This window comes from Poecilia latipinna, unplaced genomic scaffold (genome assembly GCF_001443285.1).
Source record: "Poecilia latipinna isolate Pla-1442-1.1 unplaced genomic scaffold, P_latipinna-1.0 Scaffold660, whole genome shotgun sequence".
Classification (NCBI taxonomy): Eukaryota; Metazoa; Chordata; class Actinopteri; order Cyprinodontiformes; family Poeciliidae; genus Poecilia; species Poecilia latipinna.
The window spans coordinates 113,768-132,464 of record NW_015113276.1 but is presented as its reverse complement, the minus strand read 5'-3'; the positions used below and the strand labels follow the sequence as shown (position 1 = coordinate 132,464).

Here is an 18,697-nt window from a genome sequence, read left to right as displayed (position 1 = left end):
ATTATGCAAAATTCTAAATTAATTGACATTAACTTCACTTTCTGCGCATTTTTTACTCCGATATGGGTTTCTGCTGCTTTTTAAAACAGCCTCTGTGCTTAAAAATAAAAACCAGCAAGTTTTTTGCCAATAAATTTATGTTTTTTGGTGTGTGGAAAATGAGCTGTTTCAAAACCCTCCAGATTGTTAAATCACATTCAAGCAGCACTGTGCTGTTGCCTGGCAACCCAAGTGGAACTCTGCCCGTTACCTAGCAACCCAAACAGAGCTCCAGCACATTTGGTCAGCTGGTTTTACTGCTGTAATCACTGTACAATGGCTGCTGGAAAAGAGAAGTAATTTGTTGTTGGCTTTCCGTCCAGAAACCACTTGCTGCATTCTTTTTGGTTGTGCAGGAGGCTCTACTAATGCTTTCCAAAGACATACGGTTGAATAATTGCATATCTGTTTGCAGCAATGTCCATATGAGAGTGTAAACGTTGAGTTGGTGGCGTGGCCAGCAGCAGCTTATTTGGATCTAAAGTGACAAGAGGCAGAACTGAACAGACTGAAATCCCGTTATCTAAGAATGATTTTGTACAAAAACATGTACTGAAATAGACCTATCCTAACCTGTTCATGGAAGCGTAACAGGTCACCTTTAAGGATTGGCTCTTCGTATTCTGTAGCAGAATATGAGCTGAAGGTGGTGTAGTCAAGTTTAAAGCAAGGAGAGACAAATAGGCTTAAATTAGCAACACAGATCCTTTCATCAAAGCTGGATAGAGTCTCTGCTGCCCATGCTGACGCACAGCCACTCAGCAGACACTAAACCAGCTCCTACAGGGGAAATGATGCGGCTCTTTCTCAGTGAAACATCTGAAGCTAAAAACTCTGAGATCTGCTCAAACACAACAATAAGAAGAAGCTCGTCAGTATAAAATATTACAGCAAGAGCTGTTTATATTTAAACATGTTTCTAATTTAGACTTCAGTTGTTGAGGATGCGACCCCTCTTTAAGACATAAATAGCTTCACTGTTGCTTACTCCACTGCTTTATGTGAGCTCTTGCTGTGTGATCTGGATCATTGACCTGATAGCATTGTTCATTATTCTTTAGAACAATTGGTTCTCCTTTATAGATCCACTCGTTTTGCAACACGTCTCTACTGTTGGTCTCCAATTTAAAGCATTTCAGTTTTCTGCAGAGCAGCTGCAGGTTTATGTAAAGTATTTAGTGACCAAAACATAACTGCCTTTGTTAAAGTTGAATCACTGTGGAAGGACTTCTTAACTGAGAAGCTGCCATCCACCTCATTCTGCTTTTGTTTGATGTGCAAAAATCAGTCACTAAAAGATCTTTTTACTTACTTTGTAACTTGGACAGGTAGTGTTTAGCTTAGCTTCACTAGATGTCTAAGTTTGATTCTAGTTGTTATATTATTCTCTTTAAAAATGCAAACCCTTCATGTTAAACTGATGTTTTAATTTTAATTATGATTTCTAACTTAATTCTTCCTGTAATTTGATTTTGGATCTCAGATATATTTGAGCTCAGTTTATTTTTTCAGTTCTATAGAAATATATTCCAGAATCAGATCACAGTTTCTCCTTTGCTCTGATTCTGAGGAAAAACATATTTCCACTTTTGAGATTATATAATGAAAAAAGGCTTCTAACAGCTTCCAGTAGTTTAAGGCCACTTAATAGTACAAACAATTGATCACTTGATCCCTAAAAGTGATTAGTTCACATGTCTCATAACAAAAGGCCATGAATAAGGCCATCTAAAATTTGGTTTTGGCCTCAGTTTTGATGCATTTTTCCAATTTAAATGACACCTAATTAGCCTAAGTGTGTAATTTCTTTTAAATGCTAAATTACTATGAGCTGCCTGTGATTTTTCTGCTGTCCCCTGGTTGGTTTGCAGCAGGAGAGCAACAGCAGTGCAGCTTCACGCAGTTTCTGTAGCACATCAGCATCTTTAAAATCTTCCCTCACCTTCAACGCCTTGGCCTTGCTTACTCACATGGCATGCACTTTCCAAATGATTGAGTTTGCAGATAGTGTTCTGCTGATTATTCAGAGGTCAAACTTTGTAATAAGGGCAGATTGGGTCTGAAATGACTTTCACATCATTTATCTTTGTGAATGTCTTTACAAAACAGTGAAAACGTGGATCTATCCCACGTTTGCATTGTTTTTGTTTTGCATGAGCCGGACTGAGATCCTCACAGTACAAAAAACCCAAATTTAAATTAAAAATGATTTAAGAATTGCTGTTATTTACAACCAGAAAGTAAGAGTATTGATGTTGTGATGCAGCTTCTATCGCATATTGATTGGTGGCTCTCTTGAAGCATTTAATGATTCAGAAGGCAACAAAGCAATTACAAATCGATAATCAATGCAACATGATGAATTCTTAACAACCAGCAACAGTCCTAAATATTTCCTAACAGCAGTTGCAGTAAACTTTTTGATCCCCTTCACTCATAGCCACACTGTAAAAAAATAACATCTGTAATTTACAGTAAAATACCGGCAGCTGTGGCCGACAAAATTTTACCGTATAAATACGATAAAACCCCTATTTATATGGATTTTACCAAGCAAATACAGTAAAATACATATTTATACGGTAAAATTTTGTTGGTTGAATATGTAACTCTGTGACACTTTCAGCCCTCATGCGTGTGAACAAAGACTCGTGCGTGTGAACAAAGACTCGTGCGTGTGAACAAAGACTCGTGCGTGTGAACAAAGGCTTGTGCGTGCAGTATGATGTGCTCTTATCAGAGCATGATGTAATGATGGCCTGGGGCTAAAGGGATTCAGTGTGATAGCAGGGAAGCACCAAGCCTTTGCTGCTAGCTTGCTCCTGTCCTCCATGTTTTACTGCTGCATTGTAAATGAGCTGTAGTGTGTGTGACTTTCAGCACCTGCAGTCATGGTCATCTCCAAATGATAAATCTATAAATTTGCCCAAATGAAAGGCAGGTTACCAATGATCAAACGGATATTAAACCATCAGTTGCTGCTTTGACTTCTTTCGACAGTCCAGAATCATTCAGGTTGGTTTATATAGTTTATATAGTTATGTTTGTTCTGACCTACTGTATCCCATCTTCTGCCCAATGACAGTGGCTGTATAAGAGAAAGTGGGTCTTAGACACAATATTTAACAAAACTTAGTATGAAAAATTCTTATTTTTCACATTTTTGTTCTTCTATTTGTATCTTCACTGCTTCTAGAAACAGTCTTAAAAAACAGCTGTTTTTTGGCAATAAGTTAATGTTTTTAGATGTCTGGAAAATGAGCTGTTTCAAAAACGCCACGATTGTTAAGTCATATTTAACGGGCACTGCAGTGTCACCTAGCAACCCCAGCGAAGCTCAGCCCATCGCCTAGCAACCCAAGCTGAATTCCAGCATGTTTGATCAGCTGGTTTTACTGTTGTATTCGCTCAACAATGTCTGCTGGAAAAGATAGGTGCTTTGTTGTTGGCTTACCATCCAGAAACCATTTGCTGCATTCTTGTCGGTTGTGCAGGAGGCTTCACGTCTGTTTTTCAAAGATGTATGGTTGTATAATTGTGCATCTGTTTGCAGTCATTTTCACATGAGTGTAAGTGTTGAGTTGGTGGTCTTGGCTACCTACAGCTTATTTGGATTTAAAGGAGCAGAAAGGAGCTCAAAATATACAGGACTGACTGAAATCTCATCATCTAAGAATTTTTTTTTGCAAAAAATTTAATGAATATGTTTTATACTTATCATAACCTGATCAAAGAAGCATAATGGGCCCCATCACGGGGCCAAAGCTGCCTGATCTGTGTTTGGGTGTTTGAAGGACGACTAGATGACGATTTAAATGAAAAAGGTTATTGATTACATCTATTTAAATCAGAGATTCAAACACATTTTGAGTTATGGCGGAGTAAACCCAATTTGTTCCTTGGATCCTCTAATAAAACATGACTTAAACTCTTATCTCTGTTAACTTGTCTCGTTAAAATGTTTCATTCATTGTCTCTTTTTCCAGTTTGTTCCCAGTTCTCCCGGGGCGTCTATGCCATTTTTGGCTTTTATGACAAGAAGTCGGTCAACACCATCACCTCCTTTTGTGAGACACTCCATGTCTCCTTCATCACACCGTCTTTCCCGGCAGAAGGAATGAATCAGTTTGTTCTGCAAATGAGGCCAGACATCAAGGGGCCTCTAGTTGCGTTAGTGGAGTACTATAAGTGGGAGAAGTTTGCCTACCTGTACGACAGCGACAGAGGTAAACGGATTCTCAATGTACTCTTTTACGTTCATGTTCCTGCTTCATAGTATCCACCAAATCTTCTTTCATTTCTGGATTTAACTGAGTAAATATAGGCTGATTTGACTGGCTTAAGGTCAGAAACATGCCCATCAGTCTGAGGAAATTAAGACACTAAAAAGTAAAGCAAAATAACATTTAACACTATTGTGACAACTAGGTCAAATTAAAAACCTAAATCAGGTTACCAAGTATTTTTGCTGGTTTCTAGTGGAAATATCTTCAAATAATCAATAAGTAACCTCTCGGCAACATATGGGAGCTTTTATTAAGTCAATAATTTCTTAATATTGATAGACACTGCTGGTTCCACTGGCAGATTAGTTCACTCCGGTATCAGGTCTGAGTCGGTTTCAGAGATTAATAGGGCTGAGACCAGTTTCCTCATTAATGATTTCCAGTTAACATTTAAACTGGCAGCATCAGTGCTGCCCCAGCAGCTGCACTGGAAGAACAGATTGGCTCTTTTTTCTGGCCACTCAAAGCCCTTTTCCACTCCAAGCACCTTTTACCTATCAACACTTTGCCAGCCTTGTATTTTTTTTGTCCAGACTGTTCAATATACAAACTGCACTAGCAGTGAATTATTTCTCTAACATCCTCACCTTCACATCTCCAGCTGTTATGTCCTGACCTAAGACGTGTCAGCACAGAACGAGGGGAACTGGGACAGAACCACAGACTTAAAGACAAAATGCTTTCACTCCTGGGAACACCGGATACTTCCTGGGGTTGGAATCGGGGTTGGAGGGAGGAGTTGAATTACCGGAAAGAGTTGGAAACTTATTATTCCAATCCTCCTTTCCCAATTTTCCCAATTCTTCCTTCCCAGGGTTGGAAGGCGGGTCGGAACCAGAATAATTAAACACAATAAATAAATAATAAGCATAATCTAACTAAAATAACAAACAGCTTAATATTCATATTAAATTGTTGATTTGTTTGTTAAATTCTTCTTGTATTGATTGAAAGCACTTAGAGGCCTCTGTGTCATTTTGTATAGCAGAAAAGAAACAGTCGTGTGTAAGAGAAAGCACTCAGTGATTCCTGTAGTTAATTTGACATTGTATATTCATAACATCTATCTAACAGGGATGTATTTTCGTGTTTTTCCATTAGTTTCAATTTGCAACCACTTTGTGCTGATTTATAGAAAAATGAAATGGTCTAGGGTTTTTTTTCCTGTTATAAAATTAAATTCTCCTGTTCTCATGCTGTGCTGGTTGGTATGAAGTCCTGTTAACAGCTCTCCCTTAATGAGTTGAGCTCTGGAAATGCCCATTAATTTTCTAAAAAAAAAAGGTAAGGATAAGGGACAGGCCTTAATTATTTTTTGCTTTGTGTGTGTTTGTAGGTCTTTCTACCCTTCAGGTGATTCTGGATACTGCAGCAGAGAAAGAGTGGGTGGTAACAGCAATAAATGTGGGAGACCTGAAAGATGAGAGTAAAGATGAAGCTTACCGCTCCCTCTTTCAGGTAGCGCTACTCTGAAATTATCTTCCATCTGCATAAGGTTCAGGTTTGTCTTCGATGTACTGAGCCTCTCTCATATCCAGCAGTCTAGAAACCAGCTGAGTTGTTTTCTGATAAACTGATGCTTTAGGTTCTGACTGAAACTGGGCCCATTTTTAATCACCCTGTACAATTAATGTATTATCATGCAGTATGGTTTAAGTGCAGCTTTATGAAGGTTTGGAGAAATGAGGGTTTAGGGAAGCGTCTCGAAGGAAGTTAAAGTTTGTTCAGTTTTATTGTCTGAACTCAGTTTTAGTATCTGTGTATGTCTTTAAAATGGCCAAAAATGCATATAAATTAAATTTTTGCTGTAAACATTGTGACTAAAACCAGGAAGACGGAGCACATCACCCCAGGTTTAAGTCTCTCCACTGTAGCTCAGAGCACAGATTTTAAAATGCTGCTGTTAGTTTATAAATCACTGAACGGTTTAGCGCCACAATACATTAAAGATCTGCTGTTGTCATAGCAACCTTCCAGACCTCTCAGGTGTTCTGGTTCTGGTTCTGGTCTGCATCTCCAGAACCAGAACCAAACATGGGGAAGCAGCATAAACAAAATTTTTTGAATTAACTCCAAATTTTTTTTTTTAGAGAAAATACCCAAGAGAGGTGTAGCTAATAGCTGCTATAAGCTGAATTTAGCTGAATTTTCTAGTGTTAGCTTGTGATTATGTTACTCAACTTAAAAAGACACTTTGTTTAGCTTGAAACTCTTTAAGGTTAACCATAAGCAACTCTGTTGTTTTGGGGGAAATGATAAATTTCATCCATTCATATCTCAGAAAAGCGTGAATGTCAGCGTGTCGCTGCTGAATTTGTGTAATGAAGCATTCAGAGTGGTGGGAGTGAGCAGTGACTTGGATTCTTTACATCATTTGCTTCTGAGATTTTGTGGAAATCTGCTTAGTTTTGATATTATCCACCCACTGGAACTGGCAGAGATGTATCTGCGCAGTGCTGTGTTTAGACCCCAGGTACTGACATAGTTAGAGGAGGACTGAAATACTGAGAGCTATGATGAAAGGAGAAGTGGAGGAGGAGGGAAGCTCTAAAGATGCTCAGGAAGAGAGAGTGACATGATTACAGTGACATGTAAAAAATGAGGACGAGGGGCTGATTTACTCTGCGAAAGTAGGTAAGAAAATGCTTATTGACAGCTTAGAAAGTGTGAACTTTGGATGTGATTAAAAAGGAAAGTGACAAATAGAACAGGAACAGCCTAAAGCAAAAATAGATAACTGGCTAAATCCTTTTTTTATTGTGCTTTCCTTCTAGAGTCAGTAACTGATGTGACTGTGGAATATAACATTTTTCATTTTTAAAAAGAACAACAAATAAATAACAAATGCCGCTGGATAGGTTTTAAATACACCTTCTTGTGTCTCTTTAGGACCTGGAGATCCGTAAAGAGCGACGCATCATCCTGGACTGCGAACAAGATAAAGTCAAAGACATTATGGAGCAGGTGGAGTTCAGTCTTCTCAATAAAATGCTCCTGGTTGAAATCTGAGTTTCTGTTAAACAGAAAACGTTTTATTTCATTAAAGAACAACAGAGACAGTCAGTCGTGTGGATTATATCTCTGTTAAAATACTAAATTCAAACAGAAATATCCATTATTGTCCCTCAGTTGGGAAATTTGGGTACATCAGCAGCAAAGTGATAAACGAGTTGAAGAATGTAGATTCAAAGGTGAAAAAATGACAAAAGACTGAGCAGTACTGTTAAATTCACAGCATAAGAAAAAACATACTGTGCTGTCATTAAGAATGGCATAAATTGATTCAAAGAAATGTGGAAGTTAGTAGGATTGTCATAAGGTGGGGTTGAAGTGGTGAGGAGATGACGCAGAGAACCCAGGTTATGGTGAAGATGAATTTAATGATGAATGTAGTTCACATAGTCCAAATCAGGCAGCACGGCAGGAACAACTAGCACGCAGCTAAGCACCGGTAGCAACTGACAACGAAGACTAAATCAACTGGAACTGACGTCGACACAGGACTTAACCAGTACAACTGGGAAGACGGACAGACAGACGCAGACTGCAAACGTTTGACAAGGACCCGACGAGGAACACAGACAACAGGTGGGTATAAATACACAGGGGGTAATTAAGGGAATGAGACACACCTGGGGAGCAATCAACGGGGAGGACAGGACAGAGACTCACAGGGAAACAGGAATACATTGAAAAACTCAAAAACACACAGAAAACCACGGATCATGACAAGGATATGCCAAAAAAAATGAACGGTTTGTTGGTATCAGTAGTGAATGTGAAGGGAGGAAGGATCTGAGACAACACTGCTTTGTGCACCCAGGATGCAGCAGTCCGTCAATAAAGGAGAAGATTTGGTAGTTAGTAGCTGCGTTTAGATAAGTCTACGTGTGGTAATAATTATGTACAAAGTAAGGGAGAAAATGTTTTTGATTTTTAAAATCTAAGGACACAGATAGTAAACATAAAAACCTGTTTTGAGAGTTTTATATTGTTAACAAAGTGTATTTTCCTTCCCCATCAGGTGATCACTATAGGCAAACATGTGAAGGGACACCACTACATCATCGCCAACTTAGTGAGTCACGACCCAACACCTTGCAACAAACTGCACATTTTTCCTTTTATCTGCAACAGGTTATTTTAAATTGACACATATTCACAAAAACAAAGTAAAATTCTCAGTCAGGTCCTAATGGCAGACCGCAGGTTGGACCGATCAAGAATAACGAAAGGCCAATTATGAGTTTGTGACCTTAAACAAACCAATGCTGCAAAAATACAAAATCTTACCAAGTATTTTTTTTCTAGTGCAAATATCTTAGTACAGAAATAATAAAGAAATAATAGAAAACTAACTTAAAAGTAACTTTTCAGTAAGAAATATGATAAATAATTCCTTAATATTGATTTTAATAGTTCTAATTCCACTGGCAGATTATTTTACTTCTAACAATTTATATGTACATATTATATATTATATTTAATTTATAAATTGTTTCCCATATTATAAATTAAATTATCTGCCAGTAAAACTAGTATTTTTCATCAACTACAGACTAAAAACAAGATCCTATTTCTTTCTGAAAAGTTACGTCTAAGTTTGTTTTGTCTTATTTTAAGTGTACGAAACAAAATATACTTGGTAATATTTTATGTTTTTGTTGTGATGTTATTATAGTAATAAAAAATATATTTTCCTTATTTCCACTGTAGCTTGTTGAAAATATTTTAAATATTAAAGGAATACCCCTCATTAAGGTGATATAGAGCCGTATGACAGATTACAGCAAAACTCAGAGAGGTGGAGTTCCTGATATTTTTTTATCTGTTTTTTTTTTAATAGCATAATGAAAAATATTTATGACAAAACAGCCGTAAATCCTCCATTTACTGTGTGTCAATATATGTGAGTTCTGGTACAGTTAGTAGGAATGACAGGTTAGGAAAACGAGAGAAAAACTTTGTTGTTTTTGATCTTCCAGGGATTTTTGGATGGTGACATCTCGAAAATCCAGTATGGAGGTGCAAACGTATCTGGATTTCAAATAGTTGACTTTGACAATCCTGTGGTGGCAAAGTTTGACCAACGGTGGGAGGCTTTGGAGGAGAAGGAGTATCCTGGAGCAGATACACGAATCAGAGTAAGAAACAACAATAAGAACAACTCAAAGGGGACATTTTATGCAAAATTCACATTTTGCACATTTTTGTTCTTACATTTGAGTTTGTGTTCCTTCTAAAAATCACCCAGACGTTTTTTGGCAATAAGTTAACGTTTTTTGTGTCTGGAAAATGAGTCGTGTCAGAAACCTCCGGAATGTAACGACACAATTCAGCAGGCACTGCCCGTCACCTAGCAACCTCAATGAAGCCCGGCCTGTTGCCTAGCAACCCAACCTGATCCCCACCATGTTTGATTGGCTGGTTTTACCTCTGTATGTGCTGTACAATGGCTGCTGGAAAAGAACACTGTATAGTTGTTGTCTTACTGTCCAGAAACCACTTGCTGCATTCTTGGTGGTTGTGCAGGAGCCTCCACTTGTGCTTTCAAAGATGTACAGTTGTATAGTTGTGCATCTGTTTGCAGTCATTTTCATCTGTGATTGTCATAAAAGGCGAGTTTACCCAAGTGGCCTCTTGTCACTTTATTTAGATTTAAAGCCACAAGAAGCCCTAAAACAGCTCAAAATAAACAGAAGTGACTAAAAAAGCAGACTAAAATCTCATTATCTAAGAATGACTGTGCAAAAAATGCAATCACTGACCCATCCTAACCTGTTCAAAGAAGCATAATAGGTCACCTGTAAGCAATCTTTATTCCTTTAACAGTTCTAGGAAAGAAGAAGATTCTATCACAGTGATAAGCAGAAAATGTCAGATTACCGTCTAAAACAATTATTTTGTGATCTTTTAGTACACCTCTGCCCTCACCTACGACGCAGTCAACGTGATGACTGAGGCGTTTCGTTTCCTGCACAAACAGAGAATAGACATGAGTCGCCGTGGCAACAGTGGGGACTGCCTAGCTAATCCCGCAGTACCCTGGGCTCAGGGCGTTGAGATTGAACGTGCCCTGAAGCAGGTAACTATGGACTGGATTGACCTTCATCAACAGATGTTACTTTGTATCGTCTTGCTTTGTCTGTGTGAGGAACTGCCAGTTTCAAAGTACAAAACAGAATGTCCTGACTTTTCTTATATTTAACTTTAAAATAAGTTATTGAAGGTTGGGTTTGGCACTGGTAGGGATGTAGAAGATAACTATGTCAATTCAGGCTGATGCTGCAGCAGAAGTGGGAGGAAAGGAAGCATAGTTACTCATACCAGATCCTTCGTTAGGCTCAGACTCAGGAAAAAGTTAGTCCAAACTGCAGCTAATTATCCTCGCTAAACATGGATAACTGGAGAGAAGCAGCGCTCTCTCAATAACTGGAGAGACAGTTATTGATTTAACACAATCTGTGGACATCAGCAGATGATTTGTAATAACAGTGAACTCATAAAATGTGGCACATGGACTTATGGTTTTATGACGATATTTTGCGGGACTGTTGCAATAATGATAAACATGATGCTGATAAGAACTATTTTGTTCCATTTGTAATACACTTAATTAGTAGCATTAAAAAGTGTGGTTTGTTTCACTAAAATGCACACAGTAACTGCATTTAATCACATTTTAAAATGCATTGATACATATTTATTGAACTAACAGTGAAGAAAAACAACAAAAATAAAAATCCCAACAAAACAGACAGTTTTAGGGGTTTCTAAATATCATTAATTGAAATGTATTGTGACTATAAATCAAAATGTTTTCATGATAAAAAAAATGTATTATATGTCACCAATTTATAAATGATAAACAATGTGATAAATACTGATCACTATGACTACAATAGCTTTTACTTTTTCACAGTCACTAAAAAACATGCTTTATCCTCCCATTTGATTTGTCTTTTTAGTCAGGAAAATAATCAATTTTCTGTCTGTGACCATACAGTTGTAGGCTTCACATGTAATTATCCAAATATGGACGTGCTTCCTGTTTGAAAATGGGATATTTTACGATTTCAGTGTTTCCTTTTTCTAAAACAGCTGTTTATAATTTAAAATTCAACACCAAGACGCTGAATATATTGCAGTTTGTGATTATAATAATGTTTTCTCTCCTTTTACCTGTTTGATCAGTGTAGAAATGAGATCATTTAAAATAAGCTGTGGAAACTGCTCAGTGTGTTGAATAGACATTAGCTCTATCTCTGATAATTTAAAGTAATTTGGTGTCTTCAGGTTCAAGTTAATGGTTTAACTGGAAACATTCAGTTTAACCAGCATGGGAAGCGAACCAACTACTCAGTGGCAGTCATGGAGCTGAAGAACAGCGGACCCCTCAAGGTAGCTAAACAAGACTTTCTAATGATACACCCAGCTTGTGTGTTTATGTGTTTTGTGTTTTGACTAAAATCACCGTTTTGTTGCGTCGTGTGCTTCCAGATTGGCACCTGGAGTGAAGCGCATAAGTTTGAGGCGGACAAGCAGGATATAAATAATGACACGACGGGAATAGAAAACAAAACCGTCATCGTTACAACTATACTGGTAAGACACCATCACTCTGACGTAGTTATCATGAGATCGAACATGTATGTGTCTGAATAAAAAAATAGATTATTTCAGAAAAAATTAAGCTCATTATGCAGACAACTTTACTCCTGTGCTTTTTATTTTTCCATTTTTTTTTCAATTTTGTGTTTGGAAATTTAAAAATACACAATTTAAATTTTCATCAGGTATTATACTGGCTCTACTGATTCCTACTGAATTGGACATAATGGAACATCCTCCAGAATTATACTGTCAATGTGAAGATTAGTGCTGCAAATAATCATTATTATAGGTTTCAATGGGTCTATCAATTATTTTGATTAATTGGTAAATTTTTAATCAATTAATTTTCTGATTAATCAATTAATTGGATGAAAAAACTGTCACAGTGGCACATTCTGCAAATTTTTTATTGAAATCTTTTTACATGCCATATTAAAAATACATTACAAATGCAACTGAGCAATTCAACTTATTTTTTAAATAAGAAAACAAACATTTTACTGTCTAAGATATTTTTTTCCAACATCACCATGTGAAAAGCTCAGGCCTTTCTGCTTAATTTATCAGTACAGTGTAGGGCTGATCTGTTCACCATCTTTTGGATTAACCATTAGTAATTGTTTAGCAAAAGGAACTTTAAAATATATATATATTTTTTTACAGTTTGAGCTTGGTGAAGTTAAAACTATGACCCTTGAGTTTTGGGCAATAATTTATACCACTGAATAGTCTGTTTATTTTTCCTTACATTGTGTCACAGGACAAAATCTTTGTGGGTTGAGGAGTTTTTGATTACTGTCCCTTCTGGGATTGGATGATTGAAGTTTCAAAATAAAATAATTACTTTTTAAATACCTGCATACTCAGCTGTGTTCCTCAGCCTACAAATACCTTTTTTATAAAAATGTGGAGCCATTTTCGGAAAACTAAACAGACTTCCCAGCAGTATAAGTCTACAAAGATAATACAAGATAATAAAATTGTTGTTGCTTTTTGTGCTGAGTTTAGTTTTACTGATTTCTGCATGTTTCTGGTTATAGGAAGCTCCGTATGTGATGCTAAAAAAGAACGCTGATGAGCTTCAAGGCAATGATCGCTACGAAGGTATGATGGTGTCTATGGTTGATGTTTGTGTTTTTTAACCACACTTAATGATGTTCTACAATTTGATCATTTTTGTTACACAGTTCTCTAGAGCTGATAGCACATTTGTAAAGTGTTCACCCTTACCTCTTTTTTAATCTTTCTGTAAAAAGCAGACGGTCAAATTCAAATCCAATTTAATTTCTAAATTGTCCTTTTATTTTAGGCTACTGCGTTGACCTGGCTGCAGAAATTGCAAAGCACTGTGGGATACGCTACAAGCTTCGGATCGTAGGAGACGGAAAATACGGAGCAAGAGATGCTGAGACCAAGATCTGGAACGGGATGGTTGGAGAGTTGGTGTACGGGGTAAGCTGGACGTTCTGGGAACAGATGTGACCCGTTTTGGTCGTGCTGGTCAGGACTCTGGCAGCAGCAGTCTGGATGAACTGCACCTCACTGGTGGAGTTATTATTTAGCTTTTCACAGAAATCACTAAAGACAATTTTATAAAAGAAAATAAAGTCAAAAAAGAGTTTTTTTTCTAAATAGATCTTTTTAAAATGTAAATCTGCCAGGGCTTTTAATAATATAGGGCTTAACTGTGGGCTTTTAGGCGTATAGTTTGTTTGCCCTTCACTGCAAAAATACAAAATCTTACTAAGTATTTTTGGCGTGTCTTGTGCAAATATCTTAGTACACTTGAAATAAAACAAAACTAACTTACAAGCAATTTTTCAGCAACCTACAGGAGCTTTTTTAAATTAATAATTCCTCAATATTGATTAGAAAATGTACTTATTCCAGATGTTTTCCCTTACAAATAAAATGGGGAAATGTCTTGTGACTGAAATTATCTGCCAGTTGAACAAGTTTTTTTGTCAGAATTAATGAAGTATTGACTTAAAACAAGCTCCAATATCTTGCTGAAATGTTACTTAGAAGTTAGTTTTGTTTTATTTCAAGTGTGTATATTAGGACCGATACAGATATTAATATCGTATCGGTGAATCTTTATTCACAAAAAGACCAAATACTGTAAGAGGACAGGTTGAATGAGGTCAAATTGATTTAAATTAAAAAGTAACACATCACAAATGTTTGTTTTTTTGGGACAGATGTCCTGTTGAGGCGGATCAGATATTTTAACCAACTCTTTGTTTTTTCTCTTCCACAGAAAGCAGATATAGCAGTTGCTCCCCTGACGATTACTCTTGTTCGGGAAGAGGTGATTGATTTCTCCAAACCTTTCATGTCCCTGGGAATCTCAATTATGATCAAAAAGCCTCAGAAGTCCAAACCCGGCGTCTTCTCCTTTCTGGACCCACTGGCCTATGAAATCTGGATGTGTATCGTCTTTGCCTATATCGGCGTCAGTGTTGTCCTCTTTCTGGTGAGTCAAACCTCAGATTTCTAAATGTGAATAATAAATAGCTCTGAAGTTTAAATAGAACCAGTAATATATGGGACCTGCTTGTAATCTAACAACACTGGTGTTTTACTCTGTGAAATGATCAATTATTTATTAAAGGTATGTAAAAATGTTTTAATAACTAGACCAAAAATACTTGGTAATATTTTATACTTTTGCAGTGTAAAATCTTCAGTATGACCCGTTAATTAAAAATGTTTCTCCCTGGAGGTGTCGAGGTTCAGCCCGTATGAGTGGACGCTTGAGGAGCCAGAAGACGGAGCGTTGCCGCTGACGACCGAATCAACCAACGAGTTTGGGATCTTTAACTCTCTTTGGTTCTCGCTGGGCGCGTTCATGCGACAGGGCTGTGACATTTCACCAAGGTTGGTACGACACACCATGTCACTAATGTGGTACTTAATATTTATATGCTCATCAATATCAAGTATTAGTGAAGTAGTACAATATTTTTTGTTCAAGTTATTTCCCCAGTTCCCATTCAGAGCATTTTATACCAAATACTCTTTGGAATGAAATTATTCTTTCTTCTTTTTCTTTATTCAAAAAGTTGCTTTTCTGCTAGGAACACAAATTAAGTCATGCTAATTTTTTCGTAACGTGTCCCAAACAGAGCTGGCCCAACGGATGTCTGAGTTAAGCAGTTGCTTAGGTCCCCCACACCACCAGGGGGCTCCCAAGAGCTGTAAATTTTGTATTAATCATCTGATGTTGTCAAATAGTTAAAATGATACAACACACTTAAACACCACTCTGTATTTCAAATTCCAAATATATTTTTTGTTTGCTACTTCTGTAAGATTAGAATTAGCAGACATAATAAAGCTGATGTGATGTAGGCTCAATACGAATGACGCTATTATTATTTGTTAATATTAATTATTGCTATTTAATTTTCCTTTGGGATCTAATTTTGTGAATGGGTCTCTATAGTTAGGAGAGAATCCACCGGCCAGAACCTGAGCTGTGCGTTTCTGCATGCAGGTCTCTTTCAGGTCGTATAGTTGGAGGGGTATGGTGGTTTTTCACTCTGATCATTATCTCATCATACACGGCCAACCTGGCTGCCTTCTTGACGGTGGAGAGAATGGTTTCTCCCATTGAGAGTGCTGAGGATCTCGCCAAGCAGACAGAGATTGCTTATGGGACGCTGGACTCCGGGTCAACCAAAGAATTTTTCAGGGTAAGGTATTCTCCAACAACAAACGATGGCTGTTCTTCCTAAAGGTGAATAATAACTATGTTTCCATGATACATGAGGAATGACTGGCAGGAAGAAACCTTAATCACATCTCACCATTCATCATTTTAATCATTTTTACATGTTTGTCACAATTTTAACATTTGTAAGATACTTAAAAACCAACTTTTAATAAAAATATGTATGTGAAATTCACATTTTGCACGTTTTTATGCTTCCATTTGGGTCTCAGCTGTTTCTAAAACCACCCAGCCATTTTTTGGAAATAAGTTCATGTTTTTTGAGGCTTGGAAATTAGTTGTTTCAACCCCACCTCGATTATTAAGTAACATTTGACAGGCACTGCACCGTTGCTAGGTAACGGTGCAGTGCCCAGCCCGTCGCCTAGCAACCCAAGAGGAGCTCCAGCATGTTAGCCAAAGACAAAAGAGAAATCCTACAACCACTAAAATCTGACTCCAGTGCATTTATTTACATCTTGTGGAGAAGGAAGTTGCGCTCAGTGTCTTCTTTGGAAGATTTTTTTATGTTGCTTCCTTCAGTGGTTCTTGGTGCAGCGCCACCACAGGTGAGATAGGGAACAGGTTTTTCAAATGGTTTGGTTTGTTTGGCACAGTGCAGTGTGAAGGCGAACCGCACCAGATGAAGATGTAACAAGTGTTGCAATTTTGGTCCCCAATTGAACAAGACTTCACAAACTTGTGAAGTTTCCTTCATTTGTGAAGGAAACTTCACAAATGAAGGAAACTTCACACTTAATTTGTGTGAAGGAAACAAATGAAGTTTCTGTCTAGCAAGCCTTTCCTGTCCTGAAATAACAACAACCAAGACAAAACTAAATGAATTTATTTGTCTCTCTTTTTTTAGCGCTCTAAAATCGCTTTGTTTGACAAGATGTGGCAGTACATGAAATCCGCAGAGCCTTCTGTGTTTGTCAAGAAGACGTCGGAGGGCGTGCAGCGTGTGAGGAAGTCCAAAGGGAAGTACGCCTACCTGCTGGAGTCCACCATGAACGAGTACATCGAGCAGAGGAAGCCCTGCGACACCATGAAAGTGGGAGGAAACCTGGACTCCAAAGGCTACGGGATTGCCACGCCCAAACAATCCCCATTAAGGTGGGTGGATCAGTATAACAATGCCAGCCAACCTGCACTGCCATGTACCATTCACACTACTAACCTGCTGCCTAGCATACTGTTTCCCTCCGCGCTCCCGCAGTTCCTTTCTCCACGAGAAAAGGAACAATCCAAATACACTGACTGCTCACCTGCCAGAGACGTCAGGTGTTAACTAGCCAGTGTGTGAGCTGCTGCTGCTGCTGCTGCTGCTGCTGCTGCTGCGTTCACCTGCAGCGATGCTCATAAACAAAAGAAAGCACACCCCGGGGAGCGCTTATTTTAGTCCCAAGCCTTAGAGCCAGTTGGGTTTTTGCAGTATGCGAGTGTGATGAATGGGGCATGGCAGCTCACTACTCGTTGTTATAATAATCCACCTACCCTGATGACATCATCCCAGTGGTTTGTATTTTTACTGTGGTTGCCACCTCTGACCCCTGGTGGGGGTGGTTACCGTGACAACAGGGGTGGGGAGGGGGGTGTACGGTTTGTTTCAGACACCAGGTCTTAAAGTGAGCCGATACGATCAGGAATGTAAAATAGTCACCGAATGTCCTTATTTGCATCACCAACACCTTAAAATCCACGACTAAATATAACTACATTATGATATCTACAGATATGTTAGTACTTTTTAGAATAAATGTAATATTCCCAAGTATTTGACTGGTACAAAAGGAATACTGATGTTGTCCTGCAGTATTCCTGGAACAATAAGACAGAAACTATAAGTTTATGAAGTTAAATAAATATTATTATTTATGAAATATGCCCTTTAAGACCTGAATCAGGGGATTGTTGTTGTCTATGACTGTATGACCAAAACATTTGTTTGTTTGTGAATGTGTGTTTTTAATCACCCTGAAGGTCACAGCAGATGTTTTACTACTTTATAACATAATTTATTAGATTTTCTTGACCAATAATGATGCTTTCTAACCCAAATTTCTCATATCTTCTACTTACAATTGCTTATTTTGTGTTTCTATGATCCCAGAGCAGAGAATGTTGCCGCAGTTTATCTAAGAAAGGGTTGAACTTAAACCACAGACAGATCCTGTGTAAATAGTAAGACATATACTGATCTGACATTTTATTAGGTACAGCTGGATGGAACTGAGTTGGAGAACCTTTGACCTCCAGCTTGCCTTAATTCTTTGTGGCATTGTTTTAACAAAAGGTTTTGGTCCATATTTTGGGCTTTAAATTAACTTTTTTCACTGACACCAGCACAAAAACTTGGTGCACTCAATTTTCAACTGCATTGCATTTACCCCTGTTCTATCGTATCAAAAAGTACAAAATTTGTGGGAAAAATTACAAAATTCACTGATTAAAGGCCTAGATTTATGGGATTAAGCCTAAGATGTTTTCTGACATTGTAAACTTATGAATATGTCAGAGAAGACCCTACTTTTAATATAAATTTATGCCTTTAATCATGGAACATTTCTGACTTTTTCACATCAGAAAAAATTCCAAGTTTTTTCTTGTAAATATGTGAAATTAATCTCCAAAATTCTGCATTTTTTGGCATAAACCTACATAATACATATGGTTGTTGTTCAAGCTGTCTCATATTAACAACTGGTTAATGTGGTTCTACGTATTCTTGCCTGATCAGTTTCATTTAGAGATTTTACATCTATGCAGAAATGACAGCGTAATTTGAATATGCAATTTATTTCTCAATGATGAATCAGTAGGTTGAATCGATGGATGGGCTGATAGAAAAATGAATGATTAAGCATGCGTATTTGTCTGTGTTGCATGTTTGTCACTCATGTTGTTTCTTATTTCTTTGTCTTTTCAGCAAGCTGCCAATAGCTGTATGGTTTTCTGCTCCATGCTCTCTCTCTCTCTCTCTCTCTCTCTCTCTCTCTCTTCGTCTCTCTCTCTCTCTCTTTCTCTCTCTCTCCTTCTCTTT

General features: G+C 37.6%; 1 protein-coding gene and 1 long non-coding RNA gene across 5 annotated transcripts in view; one reads left to right on the top strand and one right to left on the bottom strand.

The window, feature by feature from the left end:
* LOC106954491 (glutamate receptor 2-like) overlaps positions 1-18,697 on the top strand; it is a 54,994-nt gene that overhangs the window by 10,095 nt on the left and 26,202 nt on the right. For all 4 annotated transcript variants that reach the window (XM_015044020.1, XM_015044021.1, XM_015044019.1 and 1 more), the window contains exons 3-16: positions 4,026-4,265; positions 5,662-5,783; positions 7,215-7,289; positions 8,350-8,403; positions 9,311-9,469; positions 10,243-10,410; positions 11,622-11,726; positions 11,826-11,930; positions 12,980-13,043; positions 13,249-13,391; positions 14,200-14,415; positions 14,665-14,819; positions 15,439-15,637; positions 16,523-16,770. In XM_015044020.1, coding sequence (XP_014899506.1) covers positions 4,026-4,265; positions 5,662-5,783; positions 7,215-7,289; positions 8,350-8,403; positions 9,311-9,469; positions 10,243-10,410; positions 11,622-11,726; positions 11,826-11,930; positions 12,980-13,043; positions 13,249-13,391; positions 14,200-14,415; positions 14,665-14,819; positions 15,439-15,637; positions 16,523-16,770 — 2,053 coding nt within the window. The remainder of the gene's footprint in view (positions 1-4,025; positions 4,266-5,661; positions 5,784-7,214; positions 7,290-8,349; positions 8,404-9,310; positions 9,470-10,242; positions 10,411-11,621; positions 11,727-11,825; positions 11,931-12,979; positions 13,044-13,248; positions 13,392-14,199; positions 14,416-14,664; positions 14,820-15,438; positions 15,638-16,522; positions 16,771-18,697) is intronic.
* Positions 9,590-18,697, bottom strand: part of LOC106954497 (uncharacterized) — an 18,838-nt gene continuing 9,730 nt past the window's right edge. The window contains exons 2-3 of the long non-coding RNA XR_001426379.1: positions 15,202-15,207; positions 9,590-9,689 (exon numbers count right to left, since the gene is read on the bottom strand). This is a non-coding gene — a long non-coding RNA (uncharacterized LOC106954497). The remainder of the gene's footprint in view (positions 9,690-15,201; positions 15,208-18,697) is intronic.